The 27,852-nt window shown below is 39.5% G+C and overlaps 1 protein-coding gene across 1 annotated transcript in view; it reads left to right on the top strand.

Moving 5' to 3' along the window:
* Positions 1-1,102: 1,102 nt before the first annotated feature.
* relch (RAB11 binding and LisH domain, coiled-coil and HEAT repeat containing) overlaps positions 1,103-27,852 on the top strand; it is a 76,458-nt gene continuing 49,708 nt past the window's right edge. The window contains 6 exon segments of the mRNA XM_034182354.1: positions 1,103-1,662; positions 6,948-7,037; positions 25,241-25,312; positions 25,463-25,518; positions 25,686-25,799; positions 26,064-26,258. Of these exon segments, the coding sequence (XP_034038245.1) occupies positions 1,206-1,662; positions 6,948-7,037; positions 25,241-25,312; positions 25,463-25,518; positions 25,686-25,799; positions 26,064-26,258 (984 nt within the window). The 5' untranslated portion in view covers positions 1,103-1,205.

Below are 27,852 nucleotides of genomic sequence, written 5' to 3'. Positions count from 1 at the left end.
GAGTGTTCACTGATTCTGCAAAGTGCACAGCATCATTTGCAAGTCCAGGTCAGTAACCTTTCCTCTGTGACAAAATAGTGGCTATACGCTTATGATGATTTATTGGCCCACAATACATGCCCATCTAAAGCTCTCTTTTGTGCAAACACATAGGGATGCAACTTTATTCTTGAATGAAATTGGAAAATATTATTGTTGTTCAGAAAATGTTATCCCCACAACAAAAAGCCACTCACAAAAGCATGAAACAAATCATTTATATTATTAGCTCAGTGGTTTAAGGCGTTCGGCAACCAGCTACTGGATTTAGCTTCCTCATATCGTGGAAACATTTTTAAAAAAGTTAATGGAGTTGTTCAATCAAATGAGACGCTATACTGCTGGTGACCTGAGTGATGCCTATTGGCTATAACTGAATGGAACGCAAACAGATCCAGTGTATTTAAGGTTAAGTGAGCTTTCTGTGATATAATCATTCTTGTTGATCATGAGCTTGTGGTGAACAGATTACTTCCTATAAGTAGCCACAACATTTTGTGGAAAAAAATGTGGAGCCCCAAATTGAATGGGTCCCTGGATTTTGGTCCAGACAAGCCCATGTGTTTGTCCGCCCCTGGTTAGAGGAAGCTAATGATTTGATTCCTTTGGCAGATATTTATACAACTGAGATACAGTTTGATCATTATTATTATTTGGGTTTGTGAAAGCCTGGAATAATAATAAATTAATAAAAAGTAATCAGACAGTGATTGCAGACTTGACAAGGCTAACTGTTTGTAGTATTTATTTCTTTTTTTTAATTCACCCCTCTTGAAATCTCATAATCAGGAAAAATGGATTACGTTGGATAACTATTAGAATTATTATAATTATTATTCCGGGAGCAGTGCTGCTTGGTTCCACAAACCTTAGCTAGCTGTTGCTGTTTTTTTTTTTTTTTTTTTTTTTTTTTTGCTGTCACTCTAGTCAAATAGGCACTCTCCAGTTTCCTTTCTGTCTCTCCAGGTATCCAATCATTTTCTAGTATATCATGAAAGGGGCGGACTTTCGAATGACGAAAGTGTAGATTGACCAATCACAGCGTCACATTCGGTCTCCTTGCTACAGCTTCCTAACAACCTTTGCCATCCATCCACTCAGGAAGAAGCGGGTTTCATTAGCTTAGCTGTCTTAAAAAAACAAACAAAAAAAAACCCTGTGCAAAAATGGCGTTGGGTCGTAACATCAACCAGTTTAATCTCAGTGATTCCGAGGTAGAGGCTGAGCAACGCCCGAATGACAGTGCTGACACAGAAAGAACCCCGAGCGACGGGGCGCCGGGGCCGCCGCCTGGCTCCAACCCCTTCTCCCCGTCTGCGGACGCCGAGCCGCCGGTGCTGCTGCTGCCGAGCAGCCGGACGAGCCCCAGCGGGGACAGCAGCTCAGCCGCGGCCGCTCCAGTGGTCAACGCCGAGACTCGTGTGTCGGTGGACGTTATTGCCGCTCAGCTGTTACGGGACCAGTACATTCTGACGGCGCTGGAGTTTCACACCGAGCTGCTGGAAGCGGGCAGAGAGCTTCCGAGGCTGAGAGATTATTTCTCCAATCCGGGTAACTTCGAGCGGCAGAGCGGCACTCCGCCGGCTACCAAAGACCAGGTGCTGGGACCCGGAGGACCGCTGAGTAAGTCCCACAGCAGGCTACTGGATAGATAGCTACTTGATATTTGTGTTTAAACACAAGTCCACGTCCCCGGGGCCCCGCACGGAGTGGGGGTTTGTCAGTCAGCTGTCACGGTGGTATTTCCTGGGCCAGTGTAAACATCGATAAAAGTAAGTCCCCTTCGGCTGCTCCCTTGTTTGCACTCCAAGGGGATCTGCATGTTGATTTGGCACAGGTTTTACGCCGGATGCCCTTCCTGACGCAACTCCACATTACATGGAGAAATGTGGCAGGGGTGGGATTCGAACCCAGAACTTCCGAACTGAAACCACGCTTGGCCACCACCCCTGCTGTAAACATTGATATGGACCCGATATTATCAGTGATTTATCGATGGAAACGCATTCAACACAGTATGTGTATGTGGGGCAGTGATCCTTTATCAGTTCGATAGAGTAAAATGTGGACTCAGATATTATTTAGATGAGTTGTTCAACATGTGATACATGAGATCATCTTCTCATGACAAGACCTGATACACAATACTGTCACTCAAATTTAGGTTAAGGTGTAACTCAATGCCTGATGATATAAGCCACGAACAATATTGTCAGGAGATGTTCCATGCAGTTAGCATATCGTAAATATTCCGGAATTACACTATAAATATCGGAGTGTCAGGATCTGCAATTGTCCAAGATCAAGAGTAAGATCCAGACTTTGAATGAGTTCCTGGATTGAGCCATCAGAAGTGTTATCTGTATGTGTTGAAAGTGTGGGAACTTGCAAAGACACTCCTGTCAGTACTTACGTTCATGTTTCTGGGTCATCGGCCTTTAAGCTTGAGAGACCCCTTGGAAGAATTTACGGAGTTATGGTGATGCTTATATCTTTCCAGGAGATCGGATGTCCAAGTCTTCTTCAGGGTTCTGGTGCTTCCTGTCTTACTGTATGGTTGTGAGATATGGATGCCAACCAGTGACCTACGGTGATGACTGGATGTCTTTGGTACCAGGTCTCTTCAGAGGATCCTTGGATACCATTTAATGACTGTGTCAAATGAGCATGACTTAGGGAGACCAAGATGAGGAGTATTACTTGACTTGTGAGGGAGTGTCATCTTCAACATTTTGGGCATGTGGTGTGTTTCTTTTGCATGACTCAACATACAGATGCCTGAGTGTTGAGGACTCCAGTGGGCGGAGAAGGCCAAGGAGACGCTGACCCTTCAGCTTGGCTGCAGCATGTACATAGATGGATATTTTAGAGATGTGATGATTGATCAGTTGCTGGAGCTGTTGCCCCGTGACCAGAACTCAGAAAAGCAGTTGAAAATGAGTGATGAATGAGTGAGTGAGTGATGATTGACCAGTTGTCTGCCTGGGTGGTCGGCATCTAGGACCCAAAGCGTTTCCATGGTGTAGTGGATACAGTGACGGGCGGCACCAGTGCATTCTCCCAGATTTGAGTTGACTTGAACCATACAGGTTCTACAGGTTCCATATAATTCTTTTACTGCACAAGACTCTTGAAAGTGTACAAAACAATGGTCCAGATGCAGAAGTGTTGTTCAGATTTTTTGGGTGGAAGGCTACATTAGCTCCACGATACAATAATATCACAATACACCTATTGCAATTTGATAGATATCACAAAAGATAATTGCAATGCTGGTCACATTAATTCTCTAGAAAGTAATCTGGTGAGTGTTTAAATTACTTTGAACTTAATTTTGCATGGAAGTCTAGGACAGTATCTTTTGGATTGGCAAACTGGGGTGGTGGTGACTTCCATCTTCTTAAAAGGGGCCCAGAGAGTGTGTTCTTGTTCTTGAAGAATGACATTTCTCAGCTTCCATGGGAAAACCTATGTCAGGATGATAGTCATCCCTCAGATTCAGGGTTCCATCCTAGTTGTGGAACAGCTCTTTACATTGATATGCATATTAGAGGGGGACTTGGGAGTATGCCCAGCCAATCTACATGTGGTTTGCAGACTTGGAAAAGGCGTGTGACTAGGTTCCCCAAAGTGTCCTATGGGGAACTCTGTGGTTATATGGGTTACTGGGGCTGCTGCTACACATGATCTGGTTTCTATATGACCAATGTAAGAGTTGCATCCACATTCTTGGGATTGCATCAGACCCGTTCCTTGTGGGTGTGGGACTCTACCAGGCTTGCTGCTGGTCACAAGTCCTCGTGATTTTCATGAACAGGATTTCAAGGTGTAGTCAGAGATAGGAGGGTGTCCAGTGTGGTGACCTCAGAATACAATCTCTGCTTTTTGCAGATTGTGTGGTTCTGTTGGCTTCAGACAGTGACCCCTGGTGTGCATTAAGCAGGTTTTAAGCAGAGTGTGGAACAACGGATGAGGATCAGCATCTCCAAATCTGAGACCTTAGTCCTCCATCAGAAAAAAAGCTGAAATGTCCCTTCTGGGTCAGGGGAGAGTTATTATCCCAAGTGATGGAGCTCAACATAGTGCCAAATCACAACAATGCTGCCTCAAGGTGCTTCACATGAGTAAGATCTAACCTTACTAACCCCTAGAGCAAGCACACAGGTGAAAGTGGTACAGAAAAACTCCCTGTGGTGATAATGAGCAACCTCAAGTAGGTCAGGCTCAGAGGGGTGACCCACTGCTTAGACCATTCTACCAGTTACAAGGTTTTTACAGATTTTCTAAGAATTTCTTTACAAACAGAAGGAACAGGGAAAAAAAAAAAACATCACAGCAACAGCAATTTGTTATGTCTTAGGTGGCTGAATAAATAGGTCTTGAAAAGTAGGGCCTCCTGAGGTCAGTCTGACATCTTGGGGTGCAGGGCCCGCATCTGTTAAAGGTCTCGTCAGTGCCTCGGTCAAAGAGAAAAAGAACAGGATCAGTTGGCCGGAAATAACTGCACCTATACAAGGGAAGGATATGAGGTTCCTCACGCTCAGTCATCACTGGCAGATCTGAGGGTATACGGGCACCTCCCTTTTTCTTGAAAGGTTAACTCCTGGCAACCTGGCTGAATAGAGTTGGGTGTCATTCAATTTTTTTTTATATTGGTACCAGTGCTGATACCTTCTCTTCAGTAACAGTTCTGAATGGTACTTTTTTCAATAGCAATATTATTATTATTATTTTAAGAAAAATAGAATATATTACAGTACAAACCTTTCATAACATTCATAGCATTAAAACATAGATAAATAATAATGATAAGATTAACTTATGAAAGTCATAATATTGGCATTGTTAGAACTCTAAAAATATGTTAACCTTGTCTTGTGCATCTAAGGGTCATTCCAGGTCGCATCATAAATAAAATAAAAAAATGTAAAAAGCAACATCAAATGAGGTAACTCCTGGACTTCTGATTTATGAGATAAAAAAAGACACACAGGTATGTACATGAGCCAGTTCCGTGTGTGTGTGGTGTTTATTTTATATGTTTGTGTAACGCAACGTTATTCAGTCAATCGCTAGCATTCTTGGATCTAGGTACAAACATGCTTACTAGGCTCAGCGATGCTGAGATTTACAGCTTGGGTATCAAATGACAAGGAATTTTGGATAGAAATTGCGCATTTGCATTTACCTTTGCATAGAGTGACTCGCTATCAGCATCACATCAGATATCATGGCTTTAAATCTTGGAATGATAATGTACATCTTGTGAATCCATCTGTTACCTTATATATGTATAAAAGTAGTCTAAAAGCGAAGATCCTGCAGGAGTATTTACAATGATTTGTTTTAAGCTTGGAAAAAATGGTGTCATTTTTGTATTCTGTTTGCTTTGTTTGGGAGTGGACTCTTTACAAGCCTTTTGGCTTCCACCACTTCCTTGCACTTTATTTATATTGTATTTTTTTTTCTCTCTCCCTCTCTCTTTGGTTGTTTTATGTATATTCTTTATTTTGTGTGTTTTATTTTGTGCTAAATAAACAAATCAAATCAAATTTGTTATCCAGCAGTACTGCTGAGATCATATAGATACTGACATCTGCTCCTTTCTGTTTAAAGCCCTGGAGACGCTCAGCATTTTAAGTCTGTGCTCAGCAGGATTTCATTAACAAGGTGACCGTCTGAAGTGTCACATCTATCACTGTCCTGACATCACGTCATGGGTGCGACATTAAAAGGTCAGCTAGGATGTGTTGTTTTTGTAATGTGGTTACCCATAGAGACGCATGCTTGGTCCTACACACTGTGGAATTACGTGTTTCAGGGGGTAAGAGGCTTGCAGCTGCTCTTTAGTCTTCATCAGGTGGTCGAGTGGAACAAAACTTTCTCTTCAGCAGAGGTCACATGGTCATATTTGGCCATGTGATGTTTTGTATGCACAATGACATGCTCCATTTTTACCCGAGGCAAAAGGCTTATTTATTGTTTTTGTTTTTCATCTGGTAGAGTTTTTTTGATGACTCAAATTTTCTGATGGTTTTGTGTGTGAATAGGGTGCCTCTTGGGCGACTCCCTGCAGGGCCCCAAGAGGAGCTAGAGGATGTTTCTGGGTAGAAGGATGTATGTACTGCTTTACCTGTTGCAAACCTGCAGCGTAAGCCACATGTCTGCTGTCCACCCTAAAGATTAGCATCTTTCAAAAGCCATTATTGTCAAAATATGCCGCTTTTCCATGTTCATATCATAGTTTTATGACCTGGATGTGACCTAAAGCCCAGTTATTTTGCCCCGTCATTCAGCGTGCATTTGCTCTAAGGAATTAAAAATAAGCGAGGATCTGCCCACTTCTGTTCCAGCAATGACTCCTGCATTACTCACTCACAGAGTGTTACAGACCAAAGCAATCCACAGTTTGAAGGTTACGTGGTCTCTGTGCCCTTCTTGCATATCTGCATCTTTATCAAAGAGCAAATAGGCCACTCTCTTTACTTGTGTAATTGAAGAAAACCAACACCATTAGCTAAGCTACCAGGGCAGCCTAGCTCAGTGAAATGGGAGCATGCAAATTCTTTTGCATCAGCTTAAGCTGTTGTTTCAGTGTGTTCCTAACCTTTAACACAAAGGTATGCACTGAGGGTGTGTTTCCGTGAATGAAAGGTTTGTTTCACGTTAAGGTTCAGTATATGTGATGCAAGTATTCACGTCCCTCATAATTTTCAAAAATGTCTTGGATTCAAGCCTTGTGTGTGCTGCTGGATTCTAAATGTCTCCTGCAGCAGGGCTGCCCCTGACCGCTGACCTTCCTTCAGCAGGGAGTGCAAAAAAGCAGATTCAGAATCAATATATTGTCACATTTTGTGTTTGTATTTGGCGTGTCTCACCACAGTCTCCGTCTGTGTGTATCTGTCCAGATCGAGCAGGCAGCATCAGCACATTGGACTCTTTGGACTTTGCACGTTACTCGGACGATGGCAATCGAGAATCAGACGAGCGAGTAGCAGGTAACGTGACATATGGGTGTCGGTGCTCAAAGTACGAGTTTAGGAGCAAGGTCAAGAATGACGGAAGAACGGAGAGGAAGAAAAAAAAAAACAGAAAAGTACATCAAAGCCAGTGATATTAACAGCCCAAACATCGCAATATTAAAATATATTTAAATATTAAATTGACCATATGACACACATGATGGGAAAATTTCACACAACCTCCTATATCATCTATGGTGCCGTAAAGACAGTTTTATTTAAAATAAAAAGCACATGAGAAAGCATAATTCTGTGATCCTCTTTAATGCCCTTTATTTTGTTTTTTGTAACTTTGCCCCTCATGAGAATCATTTGACAAAAACGTATTTATTCTGTAACCAAATGCAACCACTTTACCAGTTTGGACAAGTATAGTGGTGTCCTAGTTAAGAATTTTTTTAAATTGTCCTTGTTTTAATCTGTTCTGTTGATCCATCCCAAAATGTAATGGTTTCTGTTCCATATAAGATCCAACATTCTCTACAAGTTTTCTGCTGATTGTTTGTAGTTGTTTGAGCAATCGTTATGTCACTACAACCAACCTACAGAATAGCACAAAGTCTAAACATCCTTGGTGAAGATCATTAGACAAGTGGCAGTGAAGCTAGTTGCTGGTTATCAGTGGCAGTGAATGTGACAAATCTAGTGTGCAGTATATTTCTTTCATTAGCTCAGTACAGGTATTCTTGTCAGCCTTTAATGTATTGTTCAGTCAGTCTGTGGTATTTTTGGTACAGAACCTGTCTCAGCATTGTTTTAGATCATGTTTTCGATGTTCCTCTGTCTAGTTGTGACACACTGGTACATGATTCCAGCTCTGACACTTTCAGGGACTTTGCAGCCTGGTTGGTTTTCAGTTGAGTATTTTGTAGACTGTTGTGCAAAGCAAACAGATGATTCAGTCATTCTGACATTTATTAGTAGAAAAAAGTACTTATTTGGTACTTACTACGATGGAGTGCCTTACTTTCTAACACAATCCTTTCATAGTCATTCAGATGTATGACTGACAGGTCGTCACCAAAAAAGCCCCAATAGAAACTCAGTGGTAATATGGATTCACTGTAAAGGTGCCCTGACACTTGCACGACTTTGATCCGCGCACTTGCACGCATGTCGTCGTGACGATCCCACCCGTTGTGTTCCCAGCTGGACGCCGTGCTTGCTCACCGGCTGCACGCGCTCTGCGCTGGACGCTGCATAAATAAATAATTATTTTGTAGCGGATTAATCATTTTCTCTTTCGCTTCCTGAATCACAGAGGACCGCTCCAGCTGGAGCAGTTCATGTGCGTGCGCTGAAAGAGCTGGAGAAAGCCTTTGGAGCCGTCTACAAAAGTTATTATTTCTCATGTTTACACTGTCATGGCTTTGTAAAACAGTTGCATGTTCTTTCCTGGTTGTGTGCAGCTGTAAAAGTATGTTTGTGATAGATTTAACATCTTGTTATAATCGTTCAGATGAGTTGCACTCTGATGCGGTGCACTTATTTTTTATTTTTTACTTCTTCTTTATTCAACTTGACAAGCTGCATGTAGTGTTAGTGTGCAGATCGTGGCACATTTCATGACATTTATGCGTGAAAGATTTTTTTGAACAATTTAAAATTCTCTTTGTGCAATTGCCCACGCCAGCGCTCCTCTCACGTTCAGTCTACACCTGTTAAAGACGAGTTTACTCTCCTGCCGTGCAAGTACGTGCATCAAAGTGATGCGTCAGGGCACCTTAAGTATTGTGCTCAGGCATATCCTGAAAATATTTTTTCTTCATCAGTGGTACTTTTGAGTCCTGTCTGGAATTATTGTATTGTAATTATTGTATTGTAATTATTGTATGGCCTTGCCTTACAATATAAAGCGCCTTGGGGCAACTGTTTGTTGTGATTTGGCGCTATATAAAAAAATTGATTGATTGATTGATTGATTTTAAAGGACTGCTCATGACAGTGAGGGCCTTTAACACAGAGGTCTCATAGTCCTTCCAGAAAGGGCCGAGAGGGTGCCGGGTTTCTTTGCAATCATCCACTCCACCAAGTGATTTCACTGATTAACACCACTTTGAGCAGGTGGAATCAGTTAATTAGTGAAATCAGCTGGTGGAGTGGATGGTTGCAAAGAAAGCCTGCACCCTCTCGGCCCTTTCTGGAACGACTTTGAGACCTCTGCTTTAACAACTCCAACATAATTGTGGAACTTAATTAGCTGCAGTAGTGGGCACAGTTCCGCTAACGGCTAATTATCGAAACTAATGTTTTCATTAGCGGATTAGCTTACAGATACTTTGAAAACCATCAGCAGACCAATTAGCTTCCGATAAATTTAGGTCAGATAATTTTGAGACCGCTAACATATTTTTGCGGGCATAGCGAATAAAACTTAACAGTTAAAAACATTTGTGAAGTCTGAAATCAAAGGTTTTAGGGCCTACCTGTTACATGTTTTGTAGCAGACAGAAAGCTATGAGAGGTATAAAATGACAGACGTGACATTAATTTAAATAACTTGTCCGGAATTACTTTGTTTAAAATTTTAACCATAAGTCAAAACTGTCTGCCTGTGCATGACTTGAGTGATATGCCGACAAGTCTGTATGGTGTGAAGAGAAATTGTCTTTATCCCCCTCCCGCTTCCTTTTTCTCTTCTCTTTCCTTTCTCTCTGGTCACTAGGTCTCTTTTGCTGAGAGAAGGCTGATCTGACACAGAAGCACTGGCTCGTGGTTGTGTCAGTAGCTGCTAGTGTACTGAAGTCAATACTGAAAGTTATAGGTTTAGCTTTTATCTGTAACTTCCGCTAAATTTGTAGGGGTTTATCGGTTTAGTTTTATAAAGGTTAACTTTTCAGTTAATGAATTAATTTATCAAAGCTAGGTTAGCTGTGCCCACCACTGATTAGCTGGTAGTACAGGTAGTACAAATCATTTACCTGCTTCCCAGTGCAAGTCAAGGATGTCAGCAAAAGTAATAATCCAAAATACATGTTGTAGTAGTAGTAGTAGTAATAATAATAGTAATAATGATGATGACATTGTTTGCACAGTGATTTACAAAACTCTGATATGCATTTATTGTAGGTAATTGTGTACAGGCATATTCTGAAAGCATTTGTGTCCTCTTTGAATTAATTGTAAAGGACTGCTCATGACACTAGCTAGAAATAACAGGACTTTTAAAGGCTCCTACAAATGAAACCAGCATCTTTTTGGGACTTACAGAGCCAGTCACAGTGTAAGTCATTAACCCCATTTTCCCAAAATAAGTCAGTAGGATGCAGGCGAAAGTAAAAAAAACATGGTGGATTAGTGGTTAGCACTGTTGCCTCACAGCAAGAAGGTCATGGGATTGATTCCCACCTGTGGCCTTTCTGTGTGCACTTTGCATGTTCTCCCTCCAGGTGCTCTGGCCTCCTCTCACATCCAAAGACATTCAGGTTAGGTGAATTGGAAACTTTATAATTGTCCAGGTCTCCCTTGTAAAAGAGATATCAATCTTAATGGGACTAACCTGGTTAAATAAAGATTAAATAAAAAAAAAAAATTACAGAAGTGCATGTTAATTGTAGTTCTCATAAATAATAGTAGTAGTTGTAATATATTATTACAGAGTTGTTATTATTATAATAACAACTTTGTATAGGGTTTTATAAAACTTTAATTAGAATATGCCTGTAACTGTGAACAGGCATATTCTGGAAATATTTCTTAATTTGTGGTTATTGTAATTCCTCTCTGGAATGTTATAGGAATGCTCATGACATGGACTACAAATAACAAAGGACCTGTCACGCATCAAAAAATGAAACCAACATCATTCTGGCAATTAAGTACAGTATCTGGTAGTACAGGAAGTTCAAGTTGTTAACCTGTTTCCCAGCATAACTCAGAAAGATGTAAGTAATGCTAAAAATCCAAAATGTAGATTTAAAAATAACTTTGTTTACATTGTGATTTCTGAAATTTCCAATTTAGACTTAAGAATCAACAGTAATAAAACAAAGAACAAATGAAAAGAAATCCTTAAAAATTATAAATACATAGGGAAAACCCTAAGATGAGAACTACAACATAAAAGAAAATTGACACACTAAAATTAATAAAGGCACACAGTGAATCATATATCACAGGAAAGAGGTGTCAAGTCTAAGTTTAGAAGACGTAATAGAAACACATTGTCTAATCTCAGTAAGCACATTGTTTCACCAAAACGAATACTGTAATCGCATGAATATGTACCCCAAAATGCATTACTTGTTTTGATCAAGCCATTGGTTAACCCTTTAATAGCCTCACATTTTTCAATAGAATGTATTAGATATGTTGTATCAAATGGTTGAGTTGAACTTTAAAGGGTTAAATTTTGTAGAGGTATGGTCTGGCCTTATGATGGGTAGATTGATATAACTAACAAATAGCTATACCAGGTGTTTAGTGGTCAACAATAATGGTGTGCATTGGTCTGGTTTTTAAATCTTCAGACCACCCAACGATTGGTTGGGACATGACCAAGAACACTTGAGACTAACAGAACTTTGTACTAAGACCAGACCACTCAAGAATAAACTGACATCTGTTTTGTAGTAGGCCAGACACCCAAAACCAACAGTTCATTTAATAAAGATGCTAGGAGGCACATTTTGGACAATTCTTGGACTTTTTAAGTATAATCTTTGTTTTTGATTATTATTATTAAAGGCTGCTACTGATTGTTCTTATTAGTGCTTACTGCCTGTTCATGTTGTTATTCTTCCATCCATTTTTTTTGTTGTTGTTGCTGTTATTAAAGCATTGTAATTTTTTAAAATTGAAATCTTAGATTTGTTTTCTAATTCTCTTTGTGATGGGTCCCAAAAACTAATTGAAGGATGCATAGGAACCTCTTAGAGCATGCAACACCCTGGTACACTCTGGTACCTTCTGTTTTGGGATTTTGGTTCTGCAGTGGTCATTGATTCCTTAAAATAATTAATAAAATTTACATCAATCTTTGATTTGTTTTGGATTTTCTCTGCATTTGTCTAAAATGGTGATATTATCTGAGGCTAGACTTATGCTGGCCTCAGAACCAGTCAGACTATCCATCTGTCAGTCTGAAAGGACACAGAAACCACCCAAAACTTTGGTCTCAGTTTTTCCCAGGTGTAGGGCTGTTCAACAGACAATTCTTAGGGAATTAATGTGCATAATATTATACTCCCAGTTTAATAAATGGCTCGACTTTAGTGTAGCATTCCAGTCGAACAGGATTTTATAAAGCTGGAGTGTATTACAAAGCTAGCTAATCCTGTAGCGATGAAGGGCTACTTCATTATTTGCAGTCTGAAAAGAATAATTCAGTCATTTTATTGTTGAGAACAATTACACGTTTGTGACTTGTTCATGCATTGAAGTGGTACACTTTGGTACAGTTCAGTCATCTGAACATCTTAAATACGGGTACATATTGTACAGTGAATGTTGTTGCTCATGCTTTGAGGCTTTTTCTCATGTATCTTAAAAAAAAAAAAAAAAAAAACAGAAATCACACATGACTGTATCGTAAGGGTGCATGGAAAAACCTGCAGCAGAGACATTGGTTCAGTGCTCAGCCTGTTATTCACAGTCTGCTTACTGTTTCCAAATTGGCACCTTCTCTGTCCTCTCTTCCCTCACCCACCCTGAATCTCACCATTGTTGCCCTCACCCTGTTCTTCTTGCCGACACGCCTGCCCCCAGCTGTCTGACTCTGGGTTTTCTGGCTTTCTCCTGACGTTGATCAAACCCCAGTGAACAATACTGGACAAGTCACTCCATCCAGACTTAGATTTTTTTTTTTTTTTTTTTACTTTATTTTTCCCCTCTCCCCGTTATTCAGTTCTTGGTTTTCCCATTTTGTCGCGCTTGCATCCTGTGCACTCTTGATCTGCTGACAATGTTGCAGAGGATTAACTCAGATTGAATGGATGGTGTTGGAAAAGGCACTAAAATATACTGCTGACATGAGTTTTTCTTGCTACGTCATTAAGATTTGCTGTGTAAACTGCATGTATGCTTAGTTTCTTGGGGGGGAAGCGCCATGAAGGGAGAAGCTTAGTTTATATGATGCGCCTCTGTCTTTGTATATACACTCATAATCCTGTTGGGTTTTTTGTAGCCACATTGAGGTCCATAAATATTTGGTCAGCAATGCGATTTTTATAACTGCCTCTGTATGTTGCTACAGTGGAGTCAAAATGAAAGGATCAAGACCTGCTTGGAATGTCAATTTTTAGCTTTAATTTAAATGGTTTAACTACAATGTAGCATGAATATTTAAGAATTATAGCCGTTGTCATACACAGTCTCTCCATTTTTGAAGAACATAAGTAAATGGACAAACTAAATACAGGTGTTACAGTGAATACAAATCCTCAATTTTACACCTAGTTTTCTTCATACAAGTCAGGGGATCGATACCTGAGCACTTCCTAGTCAATGAATAGTCTGCATCCGGGAAATATTCACAGCGCTTCACTTTTGCCACATTTTTTTGTTATAGATGTTTTTGTTTTCCTCCTCAAAATGCGACATATGATACTCCATAATGACAGTGTAAAAAAAGGTTTGTGTTTTTTTTTTGATTTTTTTCAAATTTATTAAAAGTTAAAAAAACGAAGAAATCACATGCATATAAATATTCACATCCTTTGCCATGAAGCTCAAAATTGAGCTCAGGTGTATCCTGTTTCCACTGATTAACAAGACAAGATGGCGCCTGTGTGTGTTCCGGCTGCTGCTTGCCTGTTACCATGTCATTTTTGTGTTATTTTCCTGATTGTGTGTGCTGTCATATAAGCTTTGACGGATAGCGATTGCGTGAGTGCAATACAGATTTATGATCGCGACTCTCTTTTTAAAATTAAAGAGACAATGGAATGCCTCTTTCATGACTGGGATAGCTACAAGCAAACTTTCCCACCTCCGTTTCTGTGTTCCCCCTCCTCCCGGGAATACCTGATGTTGTGGCGACGTCCAGGTAGTCCGAAAAGAGGAGAAGAGGTGGGTGACCAGGTTCGGATCAGACGAGGAGTGTGGAGTGCGGCTCGTGGATACCGAAGCTACAGGTGGCTTCGTCCAGTTCCACTCTTGCAGGGCCATACGGCTGGCGGTGCGGCCCTGTTCATGCATCCCACCACTCCTCTGTGTTGCAGGACTCAGCCTGGACATCACTGGGTCCCCGATGGACGAGTCGCTTGGGTCCCGGGTCCGTCCCTGTTTTCCGTGTTTACATCTCGGGAGCAGCGTGGGTTTCGCCGGTACAGTGGTGCCTCACGTGACCGTGGGAGATGTCTGCAGCCTATCCCGCTGTGTTCAGCGGACTCGACTACCGCCTCATTGTTGAGTCGGATTAGATTATTGAATGCGCGCTCTATTTCAAATAAAGCGTTCTCCATTAATGAGCTTTTTGTCAGGAAAAACTTGGACTTTCTTTTCCTCACAGAAACGTGGCAGAGGGAAAATGAATGCATCCATTTAAATGAGCTCTGTCCTGCGGGTTGCTTAGCGGTGGGTAAGCCCCGCCCCTGTCATGTGGGGGGAGGACTGGCTGCTGTGCACCGGGACCGGTACACATGCAGACTGTCGGATACGAGCCACGCCCCCTCTTTTGAGGCGCTCATGATGGAAGTTGGTTCCTCACATAACTTTTATAGTATTTTGATCTATCGACCTCCTGGCCCTGCTGGGACTTTTCTTAAGGCTTTTACTGACTTTTTATCGTCTATAATTAGATTGGAAAAGGTCTTAATTTTGGGTGATTTTAATTTCCAGATTGATGTTGATTCTTCTACTTCAGCAAGAGAGCTTTTAACTATGACAGAGGCTTTTAATTTTAAACAGTATGTGTCAGGTCCCACTCACAACAAGGGTCACACATTGGATCTGGTTTTTGCACTGGGCCTGGAAATTACCAATGTATGTGTGGAGGATGTTCTTCTGAGTGATCATTGTTGTGTTTTCTTTGATTTGATGGTGCCATCTGAGCCTCGACCTGTTTCTACTAAGGCAGAAAGGAGAATTATCACAGAGACAACAGCTACGCTTTTCTGTGATAAGTTCAACCCTTTACTTTTTAATAATCTCACTGAAACTGATTGTTTTATGAATAGCTTTAATAGCCACTGTGCCACTATCTTGGATCAAGTGGCACCACCTAAGGCTAATAAAGCTCCTCATGAAAGTTTCTGTCCTTGGATAAATGATGGGATTATGACTCTAAGGAGAACATGTCGCCAGATTGAACGCCTATGGAAGTCAACAAAACTGGAGGTTCACAGGCTACATTTAAGAGACTTAATATCTTCATTAAATAAGACGATAGAGGAGGCCAGGACAAGTTATTTTAATCACCCGATTGCCTCCAATAAAAGAAATCCTAAAGTGCTTTTTGACACAATCAGCTCTCTTGTGTCACCTGCTGCCGTCACTCCTGTTATCTCTAAAACTAGTTGTGAGGAGTTCCTGGATTTCTTTATTGATAAGGTTAGAGTTATAAAGTACAACCTGCCTCCATGCCATGGTCCCCAGCACTGGGAACCTCCCACTCAGTGCTGGGCCTCATTTGAGCCTGTTACTGTAGAGGACATCTCAACCATCATGAATAAAGTGAAGCCATCCTCTGGTATTTTGGATGTTCTTCCGTTAAACTGTTTGTGAATGTATTTGACTCCATCGGGCCCTACATTGCTAAAATGTTTAATATATCTTTGTCGAGTGGTGTGTTTCCCTGTTATTTTAAACATGCCATTGTGGAACCACAGTTAAAGAAAGCTGGATTGGATTCTACAGAGCTCAAGAACTTTAGGCCAATATCTAAAACCCCTTTCTTGGCCAAAGTCTTGATAAAGGTAGTCTGTGCTCAATTGAGATCGTTTTTGCAGGGTAACAACATCCATGACACTTTTCAATCTGGGTACCGTGAGTTTCATTCTACTGAAACAGCCCTGTTGAAGGTGTCTAGTGACATGATGATGGCAGCTGACACTGGCAAATGTTCTGTGCTGGTTCTGTTTGATCTGTCTTCGGCGTTTGATACCGTTGACCATGGCATTCTGATAAACAGATTGCGGGATTTGGTTGGAATGTCAGGTTGTGTTTTAGAGTGGTTTACCTCTTACCTGACTGGTAGATCTTTTAGTGTGACGGTGGGCAATGCAGTGTCGGAATCTGCAGATCTTATGTGGGGTGTGCCACAGGGATCCGTCTTGGGACCTGTTTTGTTCTCGTTGTATCTCCTTCCTCTCAGCAAGCTGATCCAGCAGTTCAGTGATGTGTCCTATCATTTGTATGCCGATGATCTGCAGCTGTACTGCTCTTTTAAGACAACTGAGCCACAGAAACTCTGCTCTCTCACAAATTGTTTGGCCAAAATTAAGGAATGGCTCACTGAGAACAGTCTGCAGTTAAATTCCAATAAGACTGAGACTCTGATTGTTGCACCAGATAGTGCTGTACCTGGAATTAAGCAGCATCTCGGTAGCCTAAGCTGTATGGTCAAAAGCAGCCTGCGTAACCTGGGTGTCATTTTGGATGGAGGAATGTCTTTGGAGCAGCACACAAATTACCTGGTTAAGAACTGTTTTTTCCAAATTCGGAACATCTCTAAGCTCCGTAAGATGGTGACTTTAAAAGAGCTTGAGATGATTGTTCATGCGTTCATCGTATCACGTTTGGATTATTGTAACAGTCTCTCCACCTGTCTGAATAAGAAGGAGTTGGCCCGCCTGCAGGTTGTGCAAAATTCTGCTGCGCGCCTGCTTACCCGCAGGAGGGACCAGATTACTCCTATTCTTAATACTTTGCATTGGCTGCCTGTCTCCTACAGGATTCATTACAAAATCCTGGTATTGACTTTTAGAGCTCTGCATGGACAGGCACCGGAGTACATCAGGTAGCTGATCCAGCCTTATGCTTCCTCCAGGAGCCTCAGGTCATCCAATCAGAACCTGTTGATGGTTCCTCGGACCCGTTTTAAAACTCACGGGGACAGATCTTTTAAAGCGGTGGCGCCTAGCCTCTGGAATGAGCTTCCCTGTGCCCTTCGTTCTCTGGATTGTATAGATACTTTTAGAAGGCAACTAAAGACGCATTTCTTTAAGTTAGCTTTTTAGCCTGATATTGTATTTTATTGTTTTCGTATGTTATTTTTAGAGTATTTTTGTATGCCATGTGCAGCGCTTTGTGACCCTGGTCTGTGAAAGGCGCTTTATAAATAAAGCTTACTTACTTACTTACTTATTGTCCTCGAGATGTTTCTACAGGTTAATTGGAGTCCACCTGGGGTAAATTTAGTAGATTGGACAAGATTTGGAAAGACACACACCTGTCTACATATACGGTCCCCCAGTTGACAGTGCATGTCAGAGCACAAACCAAACATGAAGTCAGAGGAATTGTCTGTATCTGAAACAGGATTGTCTTGAGGCACAAATCTGGGAAAGGGTATAGAAACATTTCTACTGCTTTGAAGGTCCCAATGAGCAAAGCGGCCTCCGTCATCCATAAATGGAAGAAGTTCAAATCCATCAGGACTCTTCCTGGAGCTGGCTGCCTGTCTAAACTGAGCAGTCAGAGAACAAGGGTCTTCATGGTCTGATGGTCAATCTGTCAGAGCTCCAGCATTCCTCTGTGGAGAGAGGAGAACCTTCAGAAGGACAACCATCTCTGCAGTAATCCACCAATTAGGCCTGTATGGTAGAGTGGCCAGATGAAAGCCACTCCTTAGTAAAACCATCGGCGGAATCAGCCAGAGGAGAAAATAAAATACAGGCGAGTGCGGACAGAGGAAAACATGAACACACTAAAGAAGGATTTACAGGAGCAAAACTGGGAAAAGGTATACAGTGAAAGTGATGTTGATAGTGCATATGAAACTTTTTTACAAATATTTACATCATTATATGATAAAAATTGTCCAATTAAACAAGACTACAGAAAACAAAAAATCCAAGCTCGACCATGGATGACGAAAGGGTTACGAAATGCATGTAATAAGAAAAATACACTGTATAGAGAATTCATAAAACTAAAGACTAAAGAGGCAGAAAATAGATATAAGAAATACAAAAATAGATTAACTAATATTATACGGGTATGTAGGAAGGAATATTATAGTAACATATTATATAATAACAAAAACAATATTAAAGGAATATGGGATATATTAAATAGCATTATCAAAAATGGTAATAAAAAACAGAGTTACCCTCAGTATTTCATTGATAATAATGTCAAGAAGGAAAATAAGGATGAGGTAGTCAACGGTTTTAATAATTTTTTTGTAAATATTGGACCAAGCTTGGCAGAAAAAATTCCCGATTCCCAACCTGAGGATTTGGATAATAATCTCATAGAAAGAAATCCCTGTTCAATGTTCCTCACAGCAGTGGATGGAAATGAAATTATAGACATTGTGAATAATTGTAAATATAAAACATCTACCGATTTAAATGAAATTGATATGGTGGTGGTAAAACAGGTCATTGAATGGATTGTAGAACCATTAACATACATCTGTAACTTATCATTTCAAACCGGTAAATTTCCCAATCAAATGAAAATAGCTAAGGTTGTGCCGCTGTATAAGACTGGGGATAGACACCACTTCACAAATTATAGACCTGTTTCTTTGCTTCCACAATTTTCCAAATTATTAGAAAAGTTATTCAATAATAGATTAGACAAATTCATAAATAAACATAAATTACTTACTGATAGTCAATATGGATTCAGAGCACATAGTTCAACATCACTTGCATTAATAGAATCAGTTGAGGAGATTACAAACGCCATAGACCACAAATTACATTCAGTTGGAATATTTATAGATCTTAAAAAGGCTTTTGATACAATTAATCATGACATATTAATCAATAAACTTGAACAGTATGGGATTAGGGGGTTGGTGTTGCACTGGGTGAGAAGCTACTTAAGTAACAGAAAACAGTTTGTGAAGTTGGGGGAATATACATCATCATGCTTGGACAATGCTTGTGGCGTCCCACAGGGGTCAGTATTGGGTCCAAAACTGTTTCTAATTTATATAAATGATATTGTCAATGTTTCCAAAATATTAAAATTTGTATTATTTGCAGATGACACAAGCATTTTTTGTTCAGGGGGGGATTTGCAGGAGTTACTGAGGAGGATCAGTATAGAAATGGGAAAATTGAAAATATGGTTTGACAGAAATAAATTATCATTAAACTTAAGTAAAACAAAATACATGTTATTTGGCTATTGTAATACAGATATACAGGTTCAGTTACAAGTCGAGGGGGTAGATATTGAAAGGGTACATGAAAATAAGTTTCTGGGGGTGATAATAGATGATAAGATAAACTGGAAGACTCATATAAAACATATACAAAGTAAACTGTCAAGAAGCATTTCAGTTCTAAACAAAGCGAAACATATTCTGGACCACAACTCACTCCGCATTCTTTACTGCTCACTGGTTTTACCATATTTACAGTACTGTGCAGAGGTATGGGGTAATACTTATAAAGGTACAACACAATCACTATCAGTAATGCAGAAAAGAGCTATAAGAATTATTCATAATACTGGCTATAGAGATCATACAAATCCACTATTTTTACAATCCAAATTCTTAAAATTCACAGACTTGGTTCATTTTCAAACAGTACAAATTGTGTATAAAGCAATAAACAATTTACTTCCAGCAAATATTAAAAATATGTTTTTTAACAGATCAGGGGATTACAGTCTGAGGGGGAAATTTAATTTAAAGCATCAGTGGGCACGAACAACATTAAAAGGTTTCTGTATTTCTGTCTGTGGGGTGAGGATGTGGAACAGATTGGGAGTGGGGCTCAAGCAATGTCCAAGCATGAACCAGTTCAAACAGCGGTACAAAAATATGGTTTTTTCTGGGTATAGGGAGGAGGAAGGGTAATGAGGGTTAGGGTGTTTTTGTTGTTTGCTTCGGCTTGTAAATATATAGTATTTTGTATGTAAGTAGGTATGTGTAGGTGTATATTTATGTTTGTGTATATATATGTGTATATATGTGTATGTTGATGTGTATATGTATGTGTGTGTATATATATGTATATATATATATATTGATATCGGTTTAGGTGTGTAGGAATTTATGTGTATATGTGGCAAAGGGTATTACTGGTTGTGGGGAAGAAGGGGTAGGGATAAATAAGCTGATGCTTCACCCTACCCCTTTTCGGACATGTTGGGTACACAGTAGGAACTTTTTTGTTGTTGTCTTTACTGATCTAGCTTGTAATTGTTGTTGTATCAAATGTTCGAAATAAACAGTTTTCATTCATTCATTCATTCATTCATTCATTCATTCATTCATTCAAAAGGCACATGGCTGCCCAGCTGGAATTTACCAAAAGGCCACCTGAAGGACTCAGACCATGAGAAACAAAATTCTCTGGTCTGGTGAGACAAACATTTAACCCTTTGGTGTAAATGCCAGGCATCATGTTTGGAGAAAACCAGGCACCATCCCTACAGTGAAGCATGGTGGTGGCAGCATCATGTTGTGGGGATGTTTTTCAGCAGCAGGAACTGGGAGACTAGTCAGGATTGAGGGAAAGATAAATGCAGCAAAGCTTGAGAGGTGCTGCAAAGAGGAAAGGGCAAAACTGCCCAAAGATAGGTGCATCATATTTAAGAAGACTTGAGGCTGTAACCGCTGCTAAAGTTGCATCAACAAAGTTTTATGCAAAGGGTGTCGGTACTTAAGTACATGTGATTTCTTAGGTTTTTATTTTTGTAATAAATTTGCAAAAATTAAAAAAAAAATTTTCCTTGTCATTATGGGGTGTTGTGAGTAGAATTATGGGGGGAAATGAATTTACTTCATTTTAAAATAAGGCTGTAACATAAAATGTTAGTGAAGCGCTGTAAATACTTCCTGGATGCACTGTAGGACTGACTTCTTTTACATCATTGATTAAGAAATACAAACAGTATGATATTCCATGGTAAATCTGTCTGAAGTAGGTAGTTCTCAAAAGCTGAGTGGACATACAAGAAGATTGGTGAGGGAAGCCACTGAGACACATGCTTGACAATTGTAATGGAGTTAGAAGTTTGTCTGCTGCATCACTGGTTATACAGCTTCAGGGTGGAATGGAATTAAAAAGATGATGTGAAATTTCAGCTACTGTTTGCTCGATGACCTATGTATGGTAAACTCGACCATAGATTACTTCTGTTTTCTTGCATGAAAATCCTTCCCTGCTCCCACTCCACCATTGACTGCTTTAATGTTTCCCATAATCCCCCTGCGCTTCCCAGAATGCACTGCGGCGCCAGCAGAGTTCCGGCATTTCAAAGCCATGTAAACAATGACAAGCGAGGATATGGATAATGTTAATTCACCGAGTTCACAAGCGATTCACGAGGTGTGTTTACATTGTACCCTAAACCGGAACTCTACTGAAACTGACCTCTCGTGTAAGTCACGGACCGCGAGATGGCACGAGATTCACAACTGCGAAACAGCGAATGAAGCTGTGTCTGTTAGTGCAACAGACAAAAGTTGCAGTATGCACAATGTGTCCAATCACAACCACAGAAACCAACAAGCCTTTCTCAGTTGTCCTTTTGGCTTCCTTCACTTGTCTCCGTCTTGGACACTTAGTCAGTTTTACAGAACTGCCTGCTCCATACACATTTACCATACAGTACCATACTGTGTGTGTATTTATTAAATGTTCATGTATATCCATCCTCTGACTTGTCTGAAGAAAACTGGCTGTAAAAGTGATTATTTGTATTCAGTGTAATACTTGTATTTATTTTTTTCAATTACTTACGGCTTCCAAAATTGGAGGGACTGTGTAAGAGTGGCTTTAATTTCTAATTATTTTATGTGATTTATTTATTTATTTATTTATTTTTGGTAAATTCCTTGAATTAAAGTTAACATTTGACACTACAAGCATACCTTGAATTTTTTTTTTAAACATTATGATTCCATTGTAGTGGAGTACAGAGACAGTACAGAGACAAAAAAAAAAAAAAAAAAAATGGTCACATTCCTAGTACTTATGGACATAGTTGGTGCATTACAAGATCATACATTTACTATTGTATTTTCCACCTAATCACAATATGAGTTTTCTATCAAAACGTATGATCATATTTGTGAGTTTTCACCTCTTTCAGACACGCCCACTCAGGCTCAGAAGGCGCATGTCGATCCAGCTGCAAAGATTTTTGTTTTGTTTTTTTCTTTTAGTAATAATGAAGGATAGTTTAATAGAATTTGAAAACCACTTCAACAAGATTCTTCAACTAGAAAAGCCTGATGATTTTTTTATGGCATCCGTTGCAATTTTAGTTACTACAATAGAAAATTGAAAATTCTCTGAAAGAAGTTAAAAATGCTGACTTTTCATTTTTTTTAAACTTATGTATCATAACAGCAGCTTCCAGGTATAATATAAAAATGTTCAGAAATGTGGGCGAAAGTCTCCTGTTCAAGCCACATGCTGAATGTACTTTTTGTCAAAGTGTGTCATTGTTCCTGATGACGTCACTGCAGTGAGAATAGTAGTGAGTTTGTGCAGCATTTGTCCATCTGTGTCCGTCTGTCTCTGCTGCGTCTTATTGTTTGTCTATCTCCTCAGCCAGACGTAAAGCCACGGGCTGTGTTTACATATTACTGGTCAGAATTATTTATTTTTTACCCCCTGTTGGACTAACAACAGCAAGCGGTTTGGCCACAGTGCCATGTTTCCATAGTAACAGGAAAACGGCATTGGTGAGCTAACACATCATAACATTAACCATCCAGTAAGAGAATGTATTTGGAAAAAGACTTTCCTCAGCATTTTTTTTAAATCTCACGAACTGAGGATTTCAACCTCTTTTTTCTGCATGATATGGTCAGCAGTAATTAAGAGTAGAGCCCAACCGATATATCAGCCCTTTTCAAAGTACTCACTATCAGCCGAAATTTTGCCGATAGAACGCTGATAATTTCTCATAAACAGAACAATTACTGAAATTATGTTTGTGTCAGCAATGTAAAATGTTCATGTACCGTTTGTCCATGTGTATCTTTTCCTTAGAGATTAATGCAACTTTGCACAGTTTTTTTTTGTACTAGACATTTCTTTGTGCAATTTTCAAGAACAGTAACAAACATACTGCAGGGTCTTGTGAAAAGAATCTTATTTTACTGTTACAAATATGATAGTTTCCTCACATGTTATATCAGGGTCCATGTTTTCTTGTTAAAATGTTCTACCAGCACTAAAACCAACCTCTGCTTGCACTAAGGTTGTTTGAAAGTTTTTTGTTCTTGAAAGTTGCAGAATAGAAAAATAAAGGAGTGTTGTGAAAATAATGTTTCCTTAGTGTTTGCGTTTCTTTCCTCTCACAATTACTTGTCTGCAACTGAAAAAGTTTTTCTACCTGTAATATAACCTATATCTAAGTTGCAGCAACAAGAGGTACAAGATCAGATGTATTTCACAACTCTTTTTAAGGATATGTATTTGCTAATTTCACAAAGGTGTAATTCTTGATTGCATTTTTTGAACTTGAGAATTCTTCTCTGTTATAAAGTTAATCAATATGAGGACAAAGCTTCAGCTTTTAGCTCATATCTTTTTTTTGTTAAGGGTCCAAAAAAGAACATTTTATTCATTTAAAAAAATATAATAATAATATCAGCTGATTTATCAGCTATTGGCAAATCAGCCAATATATCGATTATCTGCATTTTTTCATCCAAATATCGTTACCGGCATCGGCCTCAAAAAATCCATATCGGTCGGGCTCTAATTAAGAGAAGAAACAACAAACAAGACCTTTTAATTATTATTATTATTATTATTATTTTTTTTTTTTTACCGGCTTAAATTGACTTTTATGTAAGGCCGTGTTTAACTTTGACCATTTTCAGTCAGATAATGTTACATGAAGCATGTTTCTCACTGTTTCAAAATACCCTTTCACATGTTTAAAGGTCTGGATGTAAATGGATTCGGGGGTCCTAGCATTGTTCCACAAAAGCCACATTATTGAGCCCACGAGTCTGATGTGAGTGCTCATGTTTATTTTTTTGTTGTTATTTCAAATTGGCTTCATGAGTGAAATTGTTGACTGAGACGGGCAATTTCAAAATGCATTTAATTGGCCGCCTGATTAATTGGTCACCGTCGTTGTCTTCTTCCACATAAGATGTTGAGTCCTAGTTAGGATGTTGGTGCACTGTCTATATAACAGACAAATGACGGCCGAAACTCATAGATAGTCAGACTGCGTGGTGTGATGTCATCAGGTACAAAAATAAAATAAAATCTATGGATGCATTGTTAGCACAAGATCAACCATTTTATTCTCTTTAATTTTTTTTTTTTTTTTTTTTTGCCTTACTTACACATTTTATTTTTATAGACCTGAAAAGAGAAACTGGTGGGAGATTAGATCTAGAAACAACTCTGTAAATGATTAAAATACCGAGATGACAAATCTGATGGCAGATCCTAGTGCACAGCTATGCAGCAGTTTTCCTGTTCCATCGCTTCTTACTTTCTGCGTGCTTTTTATTTTTAATAGTCAAAAAGCTTGTGTGTGCTTTTTTTCTTTATTCAGTATTAGTTTTAACTTTCACATTTAAATGTCATTTAGTCTTACTTTCATACACAAGAATAGCAAATATATATTTTTTTCAAATTGAAGTCCACAAATAAACACATCTTCATTCTTAATGTTTGTACCTTGGATTCACTGTGTAGTGGGTCAGTAAGCTAAACAGTTTGAGCCATGATTTGAAAGATTTTTTTAGTCAGGTTTTGCCAAAACAAGCAAAAAAACAAAAAAAAAAAACTAATCCATTGTCAGACAGCTGCTTGATTATCGACAGCTTGAATAGATTTGCTACATTAGTCTTTGCACATCCGTGCTGTTAATGAGAGGAAACTGAGGGCAGGAAATCCTTCGACTGAGTCGTAACTCAGTGTCGAATCGTCTTCCAGGCGGCTTTACCATGATCCTCTGCTGCATGTGTTCCTCACACCCATGATTTGCATGCATCTTTTTTTTATGACTCCTGTGATCCTTTTGTGTGGTTGTTTTGTTTTCATGCCCATCTCTTTGTTTTGTTTGTTTGTTCCTCGTCTTTGGTTGGATGCACCTTGTGTGTATTTGTTGTCACTTCTGTCCAGTGCTGGAGTTTGAGCTACGGAAAGCAAAGGAGACCATTCAGGCTCTGCGCGCCAACTTGACTCAGGCAGCAGGTGTGGCGTACTTTTAACTTCTACTGCTCCTGAACCCGCTTGTGTTACAGCTTTCTCTCTTTAGCTTTTATTTCCCCCCCTCAGAGATTTCCTGTAGCTCAATAATGAGACCTTTTCAAACTCTTATGATGTTCTCTCCATTGTTCTCAGAGAGTGAAGTACCCTCTCAAGAGAGAAAAAACTTCAAGTCAAGTCCTGAGATTCAGGTGGGGGATCTTCAGCTTTTGAAGGATATTAAGATTTTTCTCACACTTGTAAAGAGGTCGACAATTTAAAAAAAACAACAACAACAAAAAAGTTTTGTCCCTGTGAGAATGCCACATCTGAGCCTGACATGAATTATTTCAAAATCTCTCTTTCCTCTCCACCTCAGGAGCCTATACGTCCACTGGAGAAAAGAGCCTTAAACTTCCTAGTAAATGAGTATTTATTAAAGAATGAGTACAAACTCTCAGCCATCACCTTCTCTGATGAAAATGACGATCAGGTAAGGCTTTAAAAATATTTTTTCTTCTCTACCTCTCCCTGCCGTTCTCATTCAAGCTTCTTCCTGAGGTTTTATAGAGTCTGTGGTCAGAATTATTTGCATTTTGTATTATCAGAATGTGGAATACAGTGTTCAAATCTGCATACGTTGGCACAAAACTTTGCATCCCTACCTTGAACATGTGCAACAGTTGTAATTAGCTGTTCTGATCCAGAGCTCATATGTTGTTGATGTTTACTTATTTAGTTTTCTGTTTGTTTGCAGGACTTTGAGTTGTGGGATGATGTTGGCCTCAATATCCCCAAACCTCCCGACCTGTTACAGCTCTACAGGAACTGTGGTACCTCACTGCCGTCACCTCGGGACACAGTCGACGTGGCAGTCGGTGTGGATTTCTGCGACCTCCCAGGAAACTGTATCACCCCAGATCCCCCAAAGAAGCCTGACCTCTTAAAACAGGTGTGTGTGTTTGTATATGTGTACAAAAAATGAGAGCAGGTTATGTGTAGCGTGCCTATTGACAGATAAAAAAAATCCCATAATTAATAGCTTACTAACGTGGTGCCACCAGTTTTCTCTGTCCAAAATATAAATGCAGTAGAACCTAATAATAATAAGCTTTTTATTGTTTTAGTCAGTTATTATTTTTCAGTTTATTTTGTTTGTTTTTTGCTTGTTTTTTTTCTTCAGGAAAAGCAGCTCACAGTGCTTTTGTGTTTTGTTAAGTGATATAAAACAATTTGTGCTTAAAGCTGTGTGACAGAATTTAGTTTTTACTGCAGTCCAAGCATTCTAATGTCTGTTTACTTTTGTAACATGTTGCAAAATTACAGCTCATTGTAAGGAAGAGAACATTTATCTGGGGGAATTCCATTATGAATATTGTCTTTTCCTTCAAACGCCATTGTGCAGAGAAACTGCAGGAAGAAACGTGTGTGTGTGCATGCGTGCGGTTTTGAGATGACCTGTGACCTGGCCCACTTTGTTGATGCACATACTACATTCCTATCTGTAAGATGTCTTGTAAATCACTTGAGGTGTTACCTGATTTAAAAAACAATGTTTTTAGATTTAGAAGTGTTTATTTCTCGCTTTTACAAAATATAAGAGAAGGATATTACATTAATATATAAATAAGATGTCTCAGAGCATTTTCTGCCATCTTGGTTTATTTGGTTTGAGTGAGCAGCCAGCTGACATCACGCTGCATTTTTTTACTCCGATTGGCAGTCGCCGTGTCCTTCCCAGCATCCCTCACACAGATAGGGGGAAGCCCCCACGTGATCGATGACGTAGCTTCCAAATGTAGGTTATGGCGTCTGATCGCTTGAATTTCCCACCTTCAGGGGTCGAAATTCTGAATTCTTTCTGGACAGTGTGAATTTTGATCACATTGGTAATATCATATTATGACTCTCTTACTTAAATGCTAAGGAATAACATGATAGTGCTGCCAAAGAAAATTATTTTTATGACTTAAATCTCAAAACATCCATAGGCCCTACAGCTACAGGCCAGGGGTGTCCAGACCTTTTCACTGAGGGCCACATACAGAAAAATATACGAAGGGCTTGGCCAATGTTGGTCAGATATGCTTCATTGTTGAATATGCTTATAGCAAAAACACAGCGCACCAGTTATGTGCATCCCTGCTTATTAACACATAAATAGTGTGTAATGTATTTTGAACTCACCTTTAATGAGAACGGCATCACACTCAGTGGGAGCATTGATGCTGCGCTTTGGACTGAAGAATGACTGACGAGTCAGGAGTAAACTTTGTGGTTGAGATGCAAAGGACATCACAGAGATGGCTCTTGGACATTTTGTTTCTGAGTCTGCTTTTGTTCAGGGTTAACAGAAAAAATGCTTGCGCACATGTGTATGTTGATCTGAACAAAGGCATCATTGTTTTTGAATGGCGTCTCATCAGAGGGAACTTGGCCGTTTCCAAGCCCCTGTCGAAGTCGGGGAGGGAGAGACGCTGATGTTGATTCTTCAGACAATCATCTCACTGCATTTTGCTAAGTTCTAATTGCAGGCTGTCTTCCAC

This window comes from Thalassophryne amazonica, chromosome 1 (assembly GCF_902500255.1).
Source record: "Thalassophryne amazonica chromosome 1, fThaAma1.1, whole genome shotgun sequence".
Classification (NCBI taxonomy): domain Eukaryota; kingdom Metazoa; phylum Chordata; class Actinopteri; order Batrachoidiformes; family Batrachoididae; genus Thalassophryne; species Thalassophryne amazonica.
The sequence above is the reverse complement of the archived record's forward strand: the minus strand, read 5'-3'. Positions and strand labels throughout refer to the sequence as shown.